We start from the raw sequence: 17,016 nt of genomic DNA on the forward strand, positions 1-17,016 counted from the left end.
ATTGATGATGGTGACAGATGATTGTGACAGGTCCTCTTGAAACCTCATGTCGCAAACGCCTTTATCTCCATTCTAAACATGTGCTATTTACCACAAATTAGAAGCTATCTCAATTAAAGGGGTTGTTCGTTTTGGGCATTTATGTAGCTAATTCCATGTGTAGCGAGTTATTGTGAACCCCTTCCCTGGGGTCTAATCTAAATCATTAGATGAAAGAAGCCTCTGGTTTGAGCCATTTCTCCCTGTGAATCAGAGAGAGGAACTAAGGGGGCATAGGGCAACCAGCTGGCGCCACACTGCCATACACTGACCAAGTAACGACTCGCAGATGGGTATTGACAAGATGGTCACAGTTTTATTTACACAACACATTGCAATAAAAAGCGGTGCATAAGGCTAATAGTTCAACCACCAGGGGTGTTCTGCCTACCATGTAAGCACCACAACACCCCCAAACAGGAGACCAGCCCCTTGGCACATACCACCCTTTTATTTGAATTTAGCTGGCCTCTCATGGTGGCCCAATCATAGAAGCTGGAACCAGGCAAAGGCCGTTCTGCCAGGATGATTCTGCACCCTCCTCCCTATTCCTATGCCATGCGCGCTGATTTGTTCCCCAATCCCCCACCCCTAGTGTCTGTGACAAAGCAGAAAATAATAGAGAGACACACCCTACAATACAACAATGCAAAGTACGAAATCAATCTTGTCTCTTCACCGTTACCCCTCTACCTTTTTTTTATATTAAAGTATTGGGCGGGTGGGATACCTGAATTGAAATGCCTTGGCCTTCCACTGGCTATAGCCCCCCCCCCCCCCAGCTTCTACATTAAAAGAGAAAGAGAGGACGGGCTTCTGATGACTGTTCCAGAACATGTTATGTTACTGTTTATGTTTAATATTGTAGGCCGACAGTACTCCACCGCAATCAAAAACACCTGAAGTATTGAGGTAAGCCAGATACGTTTGTACTGCTATTTCAGTTGTGGCTGGAGAAAATCAACAAATGCGTTTCCAGGACTGGTCCTGTAGTAAAGGCCTAACAAATACCTCCAAGGGTGGCAAATTTATAAGGGAAAATCTACTAACAACCAGGAATTGCTACTGTCAATTTAACTTGAGTATGTTACAGGTGGAGCATGTTTATTCGAGACAGAATGTTCAATGCAGCACATGTTGGCATGGAGAAAATATACTGCTTGCCACCGCATTAGCTCCGAACACGCAACATAAGTGGATTGGTGCACTATTTGTGTCATGCAACAAGCACTGTCTTCCATAATTTGTCTTAAATATAAACGTGCTTCTCCTGGAATGAATGAATCTTCAAACATTTTTCCTTTTTTTAATTATTGGGATCTCCAAAAGATAGCTCTTCCCCATTTTATTTTATTCTTTTCCCCCTCTCCCATTCTTCCCTCTCTTTCTCCCTCCCTATATCCTAACCTATGCTGCAACCAAACTCACATTGATAACCTAAACGACCATCTTCTCTGTAGCGCAATCAAAATCTGTAAGCATGTAACTCTGATATATTTGCATTCTTACTGTATTTCAATTACTTTATATTGTATGTATATATTATAATAGAGTTGGAGATTGTCAAATTTTTACTGAGATTTACTTCTCATTGGTAAATGAAGTTGCATTTTACTTACTGTCAGTAAATTAGAATGGGGATTTTTCATACTATATATTTACCCTATCTAGTTTGATTACTATTTGAATCTCATTGTTATCTCTATTGCCGTCATGATGACAATAGGGGGACTGTGCTTTTTGCAATCCGTATAAATGCTCACAGTCTAAATTCCCTATCATACACACACACACAAACAGAAAGAGAGACTAGGATCAATTTGATAGCAGCCAAGTAACCTACTAGTATGTTTTTGGAGTGTGGGAGGAAACCAGAGCACCCGGAGGAAACTCACGCAAACACATGGAGAACATACAAACTCCACTCAGATAAGGCCATGGTCGGGAATTGAATAAACAAATGTTCGGCCCGATATCACATTAGTGCGTACGCTCCAACGATGACTGATTATCGTCCCAAAGCACATCGTATCGTTTCATTTGAGTTTTAAACCGGACTAAATATGTCGTTCAACGATGGGACGATGTTGTCCCAATTCTGCAGTGTGTATGCATTCAGGACCTGCAGTGTCCTTATGGTTATGACAGATGAAGAGCACAGATCTGTAGGTAAATCGTGTATAGTGTCTACACATGAATTGGCATGGTGATCAGGACTTTCTTTTTTTTTTTTTTTTTCAGTCGTCGGTAAAATCGTTAATGATACCGCAGCGGGAGACATTTTTGTATAGTGCGCACCCAGCCTCACTGTCTGTAGTGAAATATAGAAGTGGGGTTATAAGTCCCACCCATTAACTAGGCAATGAGACACATGGAAACAATTTCCTTCCTATCTTTCAGGACGTTGCAGGGAACACCGCATCGGGTTCTGTTTGAGTTCACCCCCGAGACTGCAGAGGAGATGGGACTCATGCCGGGAAATATTGTATTTGTGCTCAAGAAAGGGGATGATAATTGGGCGACCGCTCTTTTTAACGGAAAGGTAACCACAGTGACCAGTGCTATCCTCATTCTGCAGACATAATGCTAAATAGTGATATAATTACATGATTGGTGGCAAGATCCTGTTTGAAATGTATCTAATTGAAGAGAGTCTATGGAGGTTGTCAGTCCTAATGTAGGAACAATAATAAAATACACAATAGTAAATACTGGTGACTTGGAGCCCTGCTGCAGCATTCTCAGCCAGGCTACACAAAAGCTGATTTCTTCTGGGTGGTTTCATGACTGTTACAAAGTGTCAATTTATGTGTTAAAACAGTTCAGTAAATACTGCTAATATTTTCAGTGGTTGTTCGTGAAACAACAATCTCCCACAATTTGATATATTGTTAACCTTTCAACAAAGGAGAGCAGGAAGAGTATTCACATGGCCCAAACGTTTCATAACATGTACTTAATTGTACATTAGCTAATTAATATAAAAGGCTTTAATTATCCAATTGCAATACACAAGCACAAAGCTGCAGAGTACATGTCCCAGACACTTCTTGAATATTCACTGAAACTGTGCAGATCCTGTCTGGTATCCAGTTAAACTTTTTTAATACAAATAGTATTAATAACACTATACATCATGAAATGTATGAGAATTGGAGCCTTAGTAAGGGACTACTGGATTTATCACTGCACATATTGGTTATTGAGCAGTATGTTATTTTGTCTGCCAGTGACATTTGCTTCCAGAGGTCAAGCTAATGTTACTTCCATAAAATCACTTTGTAAAGAGAAACACTTGGGGGTATATTTACTAAACTGCAGGTTTGAAAAAGTGGAGATGTTGCCTATAGCAACCAATCAGATTCTAGTAATCATTTTGTAGAATGTACTAAATAAATGATAACTAGGGGCCTGATTCATTAAGAATCTTAACTTAATAAACTTCTTTTTTAAGTCTCCTGGACAAAACCATGTTATAATGCAAGGGGTGCAAATTAGTATTCTGTTTTGCACATAAGTTAAATACTGACTGTTTTGTCATGTAGCACACAAATACTTGATAGCTTATTTGTACACTGAAGTTTAAAGTTGATATTTGTGTGCTACATGAAAAAAACAGTCAGTATTTAACTTATGTGCAAAACAGAATACTAATTTGCACCCCTTGCATTGTAACATGGTTTTGTCCAGATTTAAATAGGAAGTTACTTAAGTTAAGATCCTTAATGAATCAGGCACTAGAATCTGATTGGTTGCTCAAAGCAACATCTCCAATTTTTAAAACCCGCAGTTTAGTAAATATACCCCTTGAAGTCCAACATAGCAATGCAGATAGACCAGGACCAATGATTCAGGATTATTACAATGTATCACTGTAATGTTGGTGAACATTAATTTAGTCATCTCAAAGAAACCATCCTTTTTAGTCTTATCATAATTTCCTTTCGAAGGACTGAACATAGTAGTGGACACCAAAGAGTTAACTCTCACTCTGTTAACTGAAGGTTAACCCAACTAATTCAGAGTAGAAAGTATCTGCACCTCATTGTCTACCCCTTGTCTTAGTTACCAGCTGCAAAGAGAAAATATAAAAAGTGGGTGTTACTAGTGCCCACTGCATGTTTGGTTCAGGAAAAGGAAATTAGAAAAAGTCTGAAGAAATGTTCACATTTTCCTGTTCTCGTCACATGCAGTGAGCATCGAAGGGAACGACGTAGTGCAAATATAAGAAAAAGGGTTGGTTGGCAGATAGGAAAAACCAGGAGGTGGATACTGCCGGAGTAGTATGAGCCTTTACACTCAGGGGACTTGATACTGCTTTTTGTTCAATTGGCTTTTGCATGTATCCCTCCGTCTGTAGACGGTAACACATTGTGGTGGTGAATATTCTGCCTGAGCGCCATCTGTCACCTCTAGTTATACAGCTAATCCTGAGTTGTCTGACTCTTCACAGATTGATTTTAATGCAGCGACTCACCTCAAGATTATCAATATGGAAACTTGTAGGTTCATCTTTTCTCCCACCTTCATGTCAAATAAGAAAGTGGTAAAATAACTGAAGTGTAGTCCAATGATTCAAAGTGAGCCACAGCTAGAGCGGGTTACCTATGAGATCCCGATGGCTGGTTAGATGGGGTACTGGGGGTACAGGTGTATAGACTTCAAGGAACTTAAAAAGTTGAAAGCAATTTTCTTGGGAATAATGTTACAGAGGGAAGGGGTCCTGGGATCCAATCTTTCCAGCAAGAGGAAGAACAATGACACGTGGTAATGTTGTTTTATGGAATAATTTAGCTGCTTACAATGGGTATTAACCCTTCTGTGCCCACTGCAATGTGAAAGGAAAAGGAAATGCAAGAAATATATTGAGTTTATTATTGTCAATTCCCTTGACACTCCCCACTTATTTGGTGTGCTGAACTTATTTGGCTTGTCACAAAACCAATATATTAAAGGATGCATCAGAGCAATAACTGCAATTTAATGAACAATAATTTCCTACATATCTATCAAAGAAATATTGCAGCTTAGAGTCTAACATAGTATTTGTACTTGTAAAATATACGGCATCTCCTTGGATTCTTTGGCATTTGAACTCAGCTTTGTCTTTGAATAATGGTAGGTGTTAGGATGATGCCACTGAATTCATTTTGTTATTTGAGTATCCTGTATCTCTTTACCATTTTATTTACAGCGTTAGCATGCTGCTCACATATTCACCCCTTTATTTTACTGATAAATTAACCCATTATTTCTGGGGGCCAATGCTGTGCTGTGTTATGATATTATATTCTAATATTTTATATTTGAATTTAATCAGTCCAGCCAATTGGATCAGTTTTGATCTGGTACAGTGGGAAACAAAGGCGAATGATAACCTCTCGTTTCACTTGTCTGCGGTCATCGTTCAGCCCCTTAGTACAGAAAGGAGCAGGGGCTCTACACTGAGATTTGGTTGTCCAATGCTGTCCTGGGACAACCAGGTTGGTGCTGGTTAGCCCGTCCTGTATAGGCCACTTTCTAAAGCAAATAGTTAAATCTCAGAGCGAGCGCCTTACAGATCAAATATCTCGGGCAGTTTTGCGGTATCTAGAGATATGAATCCTAATCTGTGATTCAGGCTGAAAACATGAGCTGTTATATATAGCTGTGGCTAAAACCAAGAACAAGAGATAACATGAAACAGAGATAAGGAAATTGTTCACCATGGAATGACTTATTTGATATGTTTGCATTGGGCAAGGGCACTACACCCAGAGCAATAAGCTTGTCTTAACTATATACTTAAACCTTCTCCTGACACAATTATGAAAACTGTTCTACAGGCAATTAATTAAATCCTCTGTACTGTTTCTCCTAAGATTAGAAAGCAAAAACAATTGTCTGTCTAGGTCAGTGTTGGCTAACCTGTGACACTCCAGGTGTTGTGAAACTACAGGTCCCAGCATACCCTTCCAGCAATAAGCTGCTATATATTGGCAAAGCATGCTGGGACTTGTAGTTTCACAACACCTGGAGTGTCACAGGTTAGGCAACACTGGTCTAGGTAGTACCTTTTTCTACAGTTACCTGTGGTAGAGATTTTGTAAATGTCCCTGTATCTATATTATGGGTATAGTTGTATTGCTGCCTCACAGCACTGGGGTCATGAATTTAATTCCTGACCAGGGCCTGATCTGTGTGGGGTTTGTATTCAGGGGCACAGAGAGGGAGGGAAGCAGGCACAAAGTATAGGGTCCCAGGCCTGCTTGTGTAGTGGGAGGAGTCATCAACTTTGTGTGGCCCCACCACCTTCAGTAGCTATGGAAGGGGCCCCAAGCAGTTTCTGTAGCGGGGCCCGAAATATCTGTTGGCAGCCCATGTTTATATGGGTATCCTCTGGGTGCTCCAGTTTCCTCCCACACACCAATAACATACAGTTATATGGCTGCTGACTATAATGGACCATAATGTGTGCATTAGAGAATTTAGACTGTAAGCTCCATTGGGGCAAGGAGTGATGTGAATGACAAATATTCTTTGTACAGCGCTATATAATACAGTGGCATAATATATTTAAACAATAACAGATAAATGTAGGGTGAGGCCATTTTTATTTTGTTTCAAAGAAAACTGGCCAATTACATTTTGGGATAAATCCAGCTGCTTCAGTTTGCTGACAGGGTCGTTTCTGTGTAGGAAAAGCTGTCCCAGAAGGCAATCATGATATGGAGCTCTGCCCTTGTCTGTAGATATAAGCTGTGGGCAGCATGGTAGCTTAGTGGTTAGCACTTCTGCCTCACAGCACTGTGTCATGAGTTTGATTCCCGACCATGGCCTTATCTGTGAGGAGTTTGTATGTTCTCCCTGTATTTGCGTGGGCTTCCTCCGGGTGCTCCGGTTTCCTCCCACACGCCAAAAACATACTGCTAGGTTAATTGGCTGCTATCAATAATTGACCCTAGTGTCTGTCTCCCTATCTGTCTATCTATGTAAGTGTGTGTCTATATTAGGGAATTTAGATTGTAAGCTCCAATGGGGCAGGGACTGATGTGAATGAGTTCTCTGTACAGCGCTGCAGAATTAGTGGCGCTATATAAATAACTGATGATGATAAGCTGTAATTGACTGCTAATTATTACAATTACTTACATTCATATCTGATGTGACCTATATTTCTGTTATTGTCTGTGTATGTTTGTTTAGAAAGGGATCGTCCCATGCAATTACCTGGAGCCTGTGGAGCTGAGATTTCAACCCCAAACACAGGTAATAACTTTTACATCATCTCATGTACTGAACACAGGAGCATTAAAAAAAAAAAAAAAAAGAAGAAAGCAACATTATCTGTCATTTTAAGTGGAAAGTTATTTAAAATACTAGTTAGAATGACAACTTTAGAAAGGATTTAATGCTATTTCTGTATCCGATTAAATAATTTGTCAGAAACAGTAAACATGCACATGGCCAAATTACTGCTATGTACTCTATGAAATGTCTTTGAAAATGTCCTTTCTTCGTTGATAAAAGGAAGTAATCATACATAGGCTGTAAATCTTCACATTTTAACCCTACAAAGAACACATTTTTAATTGTTTTGTTTACCATCATTGTACCTGATTAATTATATAAAAAATGTGAATTACATCTCTGATAATATGGTTTTAAAGAAGGTGTCATTTCTGGGCAATTTTCTGAAAGGTGGAGAATGAATAATGTGGAATTTTGTGCGAAAACTAATCGTCACCTATATTCTCAGAGCTCAAGAACTGTCTATAGAAACATATCTGTCAAACTTTCAAAATCGACAACACAATGCAAACCAAACCTGAGCCTCCAGATTTTAGCAACAAAAACTATCTATTTACCCTGGTATATCATGCATTAGACATTTAGGGGAGGGCTCCCATGTGTCCTGATATTTCCAGAACAGTCCTCCCAATTCCCTATTTGTTCTTGGAAACACAATGGAGATTAGTTGTTGGATAGAGTGCAATGAACTTGTGCGGTACTCCTATCACTAATTATTATAGCACATATAGCCAACGCCGCTGTTGATAGAGGAGCAATAGTAGAGGAATTTATTTAAAACCAGATGTTTTTCAGGCAGCTGAACCAAAGCAAGAGGAAACACCTACAACACCGAAGATGGATATTCCAGCTGCTCCGACCTCCATCGCCCCTGCAGTACCAAACAATATGCAAGGTCAGGGGGGTTTATAGGGATTTTAGCCATTAACCTATTCTGTTGTTGAAGGTGTTTGTTAAATGCCAGAGAATGGTGGGCAATGGGACACAGCTATGCACAGATTTGACCTGGCTTTGCTCAAAGCACATGGGCTAGTACTATGCAATGTGGTTTGCAAGACTTTCAGGAGCATTTTTTTTTCCCTTCTCTGCTAATCTTAAGGCCCATCTGTAGCTTTACTTCATATCCTCTTCATAATACAGTCCACCATGAAAATACAAAAATAAACAGAAATAATTAAAAAATTAATCTAACTTGAAGGGAATCACTGTTCCCTAAGGTCAGGTTCAGGCTCCTCACTGAAGGTCTACTGCTGAAAAAAATGTGGACACTGGTTATAAATACTCATACAGATTTACAAGTCTCTTGCCGTCTTATTTAGGACTTCAGCACGAACCATTCAATTACTTGCTTTCATTAATATTTCCAGATAAATCCAGTACAAGGGAGACGTCACAGGCCTCCACAAGGGTATGTGTTTGAAGAGGTTCACATCCATTACAGCTACATAGCAACCATTCCCCAGCAGAAAGTCTAGCCAATTAAATACAGTTTAGGGTGCCTGATATTTTAAGGTTTATTGTAACCATGTTGTCCCAGTACCAATGTGTCTGGTCTCTAATCAGAGGTGGGCAGAGCCTGTACAGCCAAATAAGTGTGGGGCATAACCTGCAAAGGATTATGAAAGGAGTCTTCAACTTCAATGTATCAGTTTGTTAATTACCTGCTGAAACATTTGCTTAATATTCATGTTCCTGGCTTCCATATGCCCCCCCCCCCCCAAAGCCTATATTTAAATGCAACTTATTCTGGTTTTGTTTTTGTTGCCCTTGGATGTGACAACTCAGCTCTGTGCTTTGGCAGTTGTCACAGTACTTTAATTTATTGTACTTGATCTGGGCATAGCACTCAAAAGATAAATTAGGCTTCATTACCTTTAAATAATATATATTTGTCAGCGGTGTAATTAGAAAGGACTGGTCCCACAGTAACATTGTAAATGGAAGACACTGCTCACAATCTCTCCCTCTTTGATTCCAGGACAATTCCAACACTGCAGCAAACCAATTACTACCTCACTCCCTGAATTATAGACTCCTTAATTTTTTTTTTTTTAACTCTTTGTTACAAGAGGAAACAGCATAGAAAAAAGCAAACAAGTAAAAAACAACTGTTTTAAGACAACAAGATGTCTCCTCTTATTTTAATTTTTTATAGTAGAAGGAAGGGGTAGGAAAGAGACAGGAAACAAAACGGGTTAAGGAGGGGAAACGGGGGGGGGGGGGGGGGGGAGGGTTGGGAAGGACAGGCACGTATATCACCATTCCTATTACAAAGGAGGTTGTAAGCAACATATCTACAGAATAACGACCTATAAAATAAATAAGAAAATAAAAAGTAGACGGCAAGATATATGGATCTCTTACCCATGGCGCACGACGACCAACCTGGAGGATCCGGAGACGGCCCAGAGTTTATGTACCATTAGAGGACGAGAGAGCCAAAGGGGGTAAACAGCTACGGCTTTGCTGGAGATACCACGGGGCCCAAACCTTGTCAAAGTTGTAAGATTTATCGTGAAGGTAGCATGTAATACTCTCCATGCTTGCAGTATGCCAGATGTAGTTCCATAAGGACTGCATAGAGGGAGGGTTGGGATCTTTCCAGTGTTTAGCTATTAGGGATTTGGCAGCAGCTAGTATGTGGGATATCAGCTTGTTGGAAGGGGCGGTCTCATCAGGGATAGGGCGAGAGAGAAGGAATGACCAGGGATCCTTAGTGATCTGTTGTTCAGATACGGAATTAATAAGTGCAAGGACCATGTTCCAATAAGGGATTATACGGGGACAGGTCCACCATATATGAAGCATCGTGCCTCTCTGGCCAAATTCCGCCAACAGCTCAGAGTAGCAGTGGGAAACATTCTAGACAACCTATCTTGGGTATAGTACCACCTATAGTACAGCTTGAGACTCCTTCATTTTATTCTCTGTAGCTTCCACAACACAACTAAAATAACACGTGGCTAAACTTAGGCGGCTCTTAGAAGCAGCTACAGTAATGCAGTTGCTGTGACTAGTTACACCTTTCATTTAGGGCTTTCTGCTTCCACAAGCAGCAGGAAACAGGAGGTGCGAAGCGGAGGGGGAAGGTTTTTTTGTTGTTTTTTTTTTTTTAAAATGACATTTCCTTGTAATTTGTGACCATAATAAAAAAATAATTATTTAGGTTTGATAAATGAGTTTTGATCCAAGTGTTCGTAATTAACTAAACACATTGAAACCAGAGTATAAACACTGCATTTGAGAACTGGCCTTTTCTGAAACAGGCTTTAGATTAGGTATAACACAGAACGACGTTAAAAGCTTGCACAAGGACTTAGAGTTATCGATCCAAAAAAAAAAATGTATCCAGATGATACGTACACTAATGGATGGTCTCTGTGTTCTCCAATAACCTTTTGTCTCCTGACTGTAGGAAACAGCAGTTACTCCCTGCACGTCGTACGTTGTTAAAGTTTATTATAAATATACAGTAGCAATACAAGTCTCCCACAAACTTTCATATGTCGACCTGTTGATACTGATCAGCAGTAAGCTGCAGCTGACTCCCTGCGCCATAACACTGAGGTAAGCTCAAACCGCAGACATAAAAGGGAACACGAATGGTGTTTTGTTTGGGGGGGGGGGGGGGAAGGAGTGATTAAAGTGCCACTAAACCTAAAACACACGTAGTTACAAGATGGTTAGGCCTCTGTCATCTGCATGTGTAAATTCTACCAGATTTACTGGTCCATGAGAGGAATTCAAATGCTCTTTTTCTGTATACAGTGTAGGCTGAACCAGTGAGGAAGTACCAATCAGTTCACTAGGTGACATCACAGACATGGGGGGGGGGGAGGAAGACCGATATGAATGCCTATAAGTGATTTCCAATAAAACAAATTGTAAAGAACTACAGAGTATGTTGGTACCATATAAAATGTTTGCTAGAGGGCTAGATATTTCACTAATTCTTATTAGGGTGCAACCCCCATATATATTGGTGGTAATAAATAGCCTGTAACCTGTTTAGTTTCAGAGATAGAGAAGTCGATGTGCTGCTTAACAAGGACAATGTGGATAAAGCCTGGGAACTAAGTACAGACAACTGCCTGAAACTGAAGTGCACCGAACTGGATGACAAGCATATGGTATGTTACCCTATCTGTATTATGCATTGATTTCTCTAGGGGTATTATAGTGAAAGATGCTGTAGTGAAAATCACATTTGCAGCAAAGAAAAAATAAATAAAAAATAAGCAAATTTGCACCTTGCCGAAACCACTTGGGGGTGGGGGGGAGGTGTGTGTGTGTGTTGGATTGTTGCCATTTGTCATAGATACCAACACTGAACCCACCGTGAACAAAATCACATTCCACATAGAAATGATTCATTTATTGGGAACGCGATCTAAAAGAGAAACAATGTAAAATAATACTATTACTATTTTTAGCCTGAACAATCTCCATCCAGAGCAGATGAAGAAAATGACAGACGTCCTGCATCAGAGGATAAGTCAGGGACCAGCGTAACAGCCCTGTTTGACTACGGGGCTTCACAACCGGAAGATCTGTCATTTAAAAAAGGAGATACTATTAAGGTTCTGAATAAAGGTAAATGGTTCTCAGGGATCTTTTATAGGGGGATGTTAAACATTTTTTACTAGAAAATGAGCGATAAAGACAAAGATTTTGCAACCCACCAATATCAAGCCAATAAGACTATGCTGCTGCATAATTTAAGGATGTTTCATTTTAATTTAAAGCTATGTTTAAAATCCAACATCACATTTAATCCAAGACTGAATGACACGGTCTTGCTGTGTTGCAGTGTCTGAGGAATGGTGGGAAGGAGAATGCCACGAGAAGGTGGGAATCTTTCCATCAGCCTTTGTAGAATGAGAAGTCCGCATGTGAATTCCCAGTGCGGCCGACGACCATCCGAGCATGAAGCCACAGTGCTGCGCTACAAAGCATTCATGTACATAATTATGTTACTCAATCTTAAACCTTTAAGTGGGATGCGTAATATATAAGTGAAATATAATGAGAGCACTATTCATGTATACACCTGGATGAATTCTGTAGGACTTAATGCTTTTACACAAAATGTATTGACTTCAGACACTTTATTTACAAAGGTATGGCTAAAACAAAACTTCATGGGAACAATTTGAAATATTCTTAAGGATTATAAATATTCTTATTACAAAATATTCAGTTACTTGTTTTTTTTCCCCCTTAATATACTTAAAACATGTCAGCAACATTAAAGTTTACCAATTGCGCATACACACCAAATCGCCCAATTAAAACCACTTTGATGGGCATTATACTACAGGCTACAATTATAGAGTATTGCTGCCATTTGACAAATAGGAAGGTCTGGCATTCACAACCTTAATATCTGTAACCATAGAAATAATGCAGTACAGTTTGTTTCCATGGTTACACCTGTTGCTGAGCAAGGTCAGTTATTCAGAACCTGTCAAGTGGCAGCAACAGTGCGCTTCAGTTTTTATAGGCTATTTAAGGAAAAATACCTATTTCAATTACAGCATAATTATTGTAGTTAGATAAAAAAAAAAAAAAAAAAGGAGATACATTACTGATTAAAGACTATACAATTTTCCAAAACAGAATTGTTTTCATACCCTTTAAATACAACAGTAATTTAGCTTTATGTGCTGCTGATTGCAATAATACACATTGTCAAAAAGATTAGTCTAGAATAATTTCAAAATCCCTTCCACCAATTGATCAGTTTCTGCTTTCAAACTGTCTTCCCTGGTTCTAAATAAGTATTGCAAAACCATTTACAAACTGCTAGCTCACCTACGGAATCTGTCTCTTCCTCCTATTCATTCAATGTCATGGACATTAGGTAGGAAGCTGAAAGTTTCAGTAGACGTGCTAAAATGTAACTCTGAAACAAAAGGTTAGAGATCTACAATTCAAAACAGCTTTTCTTTAAATGAATGAAAGTTCATTCTTGGAAAGAGACAAAAAGGACAAGTCATGCATGTAGCTGTAGAGAAGATGAGTTTATTAATGGTAAAGCAGATCCGAGCAGACGGTGCTCACACAAGAACACAAGGAAAGGGTGAGAGTGAATAGGAGTCTCCACACTCTCTAGATCCTGCTAACGGTAGCACAGCCTGAACGGCATCTCACCACCTTATTTTCTATACCCAGTGAAAGAACTGGTTTCCTCCAAGAGAATCCTAAGGTTATGCACAAGATGTCTGGCCCCAAACAGTGTGCAATGTGTACGTTCAATGTATGAAGTGCTAAATTTACTGTGGCATACAGAGAAACACAAACACATAAGGGGGGCCTATGTGACAGCTTTGAGTAGAAGAACCACGTCTCCTTCCTTCCAGATTTAGAGGGGAGGGTACGCTCTCATTTACACCATGTCTGTACCTGATCATGCGTTCATCTTGCCCAATAATCACAAACGTCCCAGCTCTCACTGCTTGTGTGCAATGCTCTTCGTGTTGCTGGAGCAGTGAAGAGGACAGAAACAATTTCTGTTCTTGTATTGTGCTATGAGCTCTGGCACTTATACCCAGTATTGCAACTTGATCCGATACTTTGCCCCTCTGCCAGATGGAAGGGACTTCCCAAAGAGGGAGGAGGGAGAAAAAAAAAAAAAAGTTACAGCTGCACTTTAGCTGTAACAATGTTGAGGCCGTAGAGCCAGCCTGTACTTTCTCTAAGTTCTGTCCCATCATAAAAGCAACTCCCCTAATATGCCAGCACCCATCCTGCAATACACAGATTTAGGGGAACATTGAGCGCGCGCACACACATACAAACACACATGACAATTAAGCAGGCAGGGAGAGACAGACACCAAAGTAGATTAAGGACACTCAATGGGAACAAGCAAGCATCCATAACCACGACAGACACTCAACCCCTCACCCAGTTTCCCGAAAGGGGAAAGAACAAAAGCCACCCAGTCAATCATATCTCCCTCAGCCAGCACAAGCTGGTGGGTGAGAGGGGACCAGTTTCTCCATCTCCTCTAATGGAGAGAGTTCCTGACATTCGGCTGTAAATTGGATATGGGGGTGTTCCTTGTGCACCCACCACCTACAAACAGAACCATAAAAAACTCATTACAACTCAGATGCCGAGGGGAGGGTTCTTATTCCCCCCCGCCTGCCTTGCACTGCTGGGGGATACTTGCTATCCATGTGTTAGGCAGAGGTTTGGGGGGGTGCTGTGAGCGGCATGCACAAATAACGAGAAAGATGGGGGCACGTTACCCCTTTTCCCCCCCAAACTCAAGAAGTCCCAAGCTCCCTCTGGATGGGAACTTCCTGCTGTTGTCCGTCAGGTAACATCGTCGCCTGCGGGGCTGGGGGGTTTTCAGATTTGGTGGGATACGCTGGACGCTCCCCCACACATGCTCCCCCCCCCCAGATCGGTAAGGGGGGGGGAGAGAGGGCTGCCCTCCTCAGGGCTCAGGACACATCCTGTCCTATGCTGCTGACCAGTCATGTCATATGTTGCTCCCCTTCTCTCTCAGTGCGGAGGGTTCAGTGATCCCTGGCCTCTCTGTTGCTTCTCCTTCTGCTGCATCAAGAGCTGCTCCAGGGCTGACGGGCCAGGGTGCATCATTGTGGTTGACCAAATGGACTGCGGAGAAAACACACGGTCAGAGGGGAAAATCACACATGTACAAAACATCCATCCTGTGTTTACTGCTTACTAAAAGTGTTGCACATGAAATACTTTATATGAGGATAATAATGCTTCTGCAGACCACCGTACAAATACTAAAAGAAATTTTCATTAAAGAAAATGAACTGGGCTGCGTGGGTTCAGGTTAATAACCATAACAATAAGGTCATTTTGTAGGCTTTTTATTATTTTAATTGAAAAAAAACCTTTCAATGCAAACCTGAGCTTTGCCCACTATTTTTAAAAAAATGTTCGTGCTGCATCTTATAAAACTGTGAATACACAAACTTTCATTGAATACAGTACATATCAGATGGCACCATCTATTGGTGCCATGGACAGTATATAGCGAGAGGCAAATTTGGAAAGAAAAAAACATTCAAGTTTCCCATAGTACTTTTGAATACAATGGGCACTGTGGGAGAAGTGATCTGCATTTAACAATATCCAGAGCATCCAGCAGTAAACATCCCAAAGAGCAGAAACTGCAGTGCCCATGTAAGTAATTGGGTATCCAGAACAACTCCTGATCAACGAGCAAGAAGGCACATGGCTCACGGAGGAACAGACGTCACAGCTGCAGCCACTGACCACTACTAAAAGCCCAGATGCAGGCTGCTGTTAACGTCAGTGGTACCCCAAGGTTTTCATATAATAGACATGGCGTACAAGGCAGATTTGTTAGACGTGTATAATCCACAACATGTAGCAGCTGTGCTCACACTTTACACCAATAGAATCATGAAAATGACCACCTAAAACACCCAATTCCACTAACCTTTAAGCTCTCCATGAGGGCAGCAGAGGAATCCTCTCTTGTGTTGCTTTGCGCTGCCCAAGCATTAGCACTGCTGGAATTATTTACATGCCGCCAGCTGTTCTCCGAAGAGGTGGCCACAGACAGGTAATCCAACCCAAAGCCACCCATCGCTTGAAAAGAAAAAGAAAAGACACCGCCCAATTTGAATTTTGAACACTGGAGACACTGAAATGGTCTTTTATAAGTCAACAAACACGTAAACATACCTGGCTTGTCAGTCTTCCATCGGTCAGCAACACGGCGATCTCGGTTGTCTGGGGTTCCAATAGGCCCAAAGTTTGAGAAAGGCTGAGCTACGTGGTTGTGGGTGGGTGGAGAGCTGGGCAGACTGCTTGGGTTGGAGGAGTGAGGCGACTGGCTGGCTGGTGTAGAGTGATCTGTTAGACAGAAAATTATATATCAGAACATAGAAACTGAATTACATGCATGTATTTTAATACAGGTTCAAGAGCTTTACAGCTCTAAGGTTAAGGGGGTTGCCCAACTTCAAATCAATTGACAACCTTGCACTTGCCCTTCATGTCTGCCGAGACAGATTTGTTTTTGTGTTCACCTGGACAGTTGTGTTCTCTGCATTGTATATAGAGCACAGATCGGTCACACTGCAGTACAACAGAAATAACAGGCTAACGATATAAAGACTTGGCTGGAACAGCAGAAGACAGCCAGAAAAATAAAGTAATTTAGTAACTGTTGCAAGAGCATGTAAAAGTCAAAAAAACTTATGCAGGTAGAAAACCATTTCAAATGCAATTATACACAAACAATACTATAGGTCATTTAACTAAATATGTTCACACTAGAGGACACTGATCAAACCTATTTGTAGGTTCATCCCACTACGGAGATCACTATGGTTAGGACAGTATTGAGTAGTCATAGACCTGCGCCATACTGAAAACTTGCCAGCTGATTGAACACCCAATCACTTAGTTACACTGAGCCTTTCATCATTTGAATGATATCTCCTGTTACTATTAATGCCTCTTACCTGAGCTTGCTGGAAGAGATGGAGACCAAGGTTTACCCTCAAAGAGAGAGTACAGAGAGGTCTCCTGCTGTCCAATGGGTGGACACGAGTCAGGCTTTGCGCTACTGCATGGTGACTTGCCGTAGACCTCATTGAACACACTGTTACTTGGAAACCGTTCCTGCAAAACACCAGAAAGCACAAACATTAGACCACTGCACAG

At 40.8% G+C, this 17,016-nt stretch overlaps 2 protein-coding genes across 7 annotated transcripts in view; one reads left to right on the forward strand and one right to left on the reverse strand.

Annotated features, from left to right (window-relative positions):
• Nucleotides 1-12,524, forward strand: part of NCF2 (neutrophil cytosolic factor 2) — a 28,207-nt gene extending 15,683 nt beyond the window's left edge. The window contains exons 7-15 of the mRNA XM_075182246.1: nt 908-951; nt 2,440-2,581; nt 7,225-7,287; nt 8,125-8,224; nt 8,697-8,737; nt 10,745-10,896; nt 11,342-11,459; nt 11,763-11,922; nt 12,140-12,524. Of these exons, the coding sequence (XP_075038347.1) occupies nt 908-951; nt 2,440-2,581; nt 7,225-7,287; nt 8,125-8,224; nt 8,697-8,737; nt 10,745-10,896; nt 11,342-11,459; nt 11,763-11,922; nt 12,140-12,210 (891 nt within the window). The 3' untranslated portion in view covers nt 12,211-12,524. The remainder of the gene's footprint in view (nt 1-907; nt 952-2,439; nt 2,582-7,224; nt 7,288-8,124; nt 8,225-8,696; nt 8,738-10,744; nt 10,897-11,341; nt 11,460-11,762; nt 11,923-12,139) is intronic.
• SMG7 (SMG7 nonsense mediated mRNA decay factor) overlaps nt 12,421-17,016 on the reverse strand; it is a 41,095-nt gene continuing 36,499 nt past the window's right edge. For all 6 annotated transcript variants that reach the window (XM_075182244.1, XM_075182243.1, XM_075182242.1 and 3 more), the window contains 4 exons: nt 16,815-16,974; nt 16,030-16,200; nt 15,782-15,933; nt 12,421-14,958 (listed from right to left, as the gene is read on the reverse strand). In XM_075182244.1, the coding sequence (XP_075038345.1) occupies nt 14,845-14,958; nt 15,782-15,933; nt 16,030-16,200; nt 16,815-16,974 (597 nt within the window). In that variant the 3' untranslated portion in view covers nt 12,421-14,844. The remainder of the gene's footprint in view (nt 14,959-15,781; nt 15,934-16,029; nt 16,201-16,814; nt 16,975-17,016) is intronic.

The sequence above is a fragment of the Mixophyes fleayi genome, chromosome 8 (genome assembly GCF_038048845.1).
Source record: "Mixophyes fleayi isolate aMixFle1 chromosome 8, aMixFle1.hap1, whole genome shotgun sequence".
Taxonomy (NCBI): Eukaryota; Metazoa; Chordata; class Amphibia; order Anura; family Limnodynastidae; genus Mixophyes; species Mixophyes fleayi.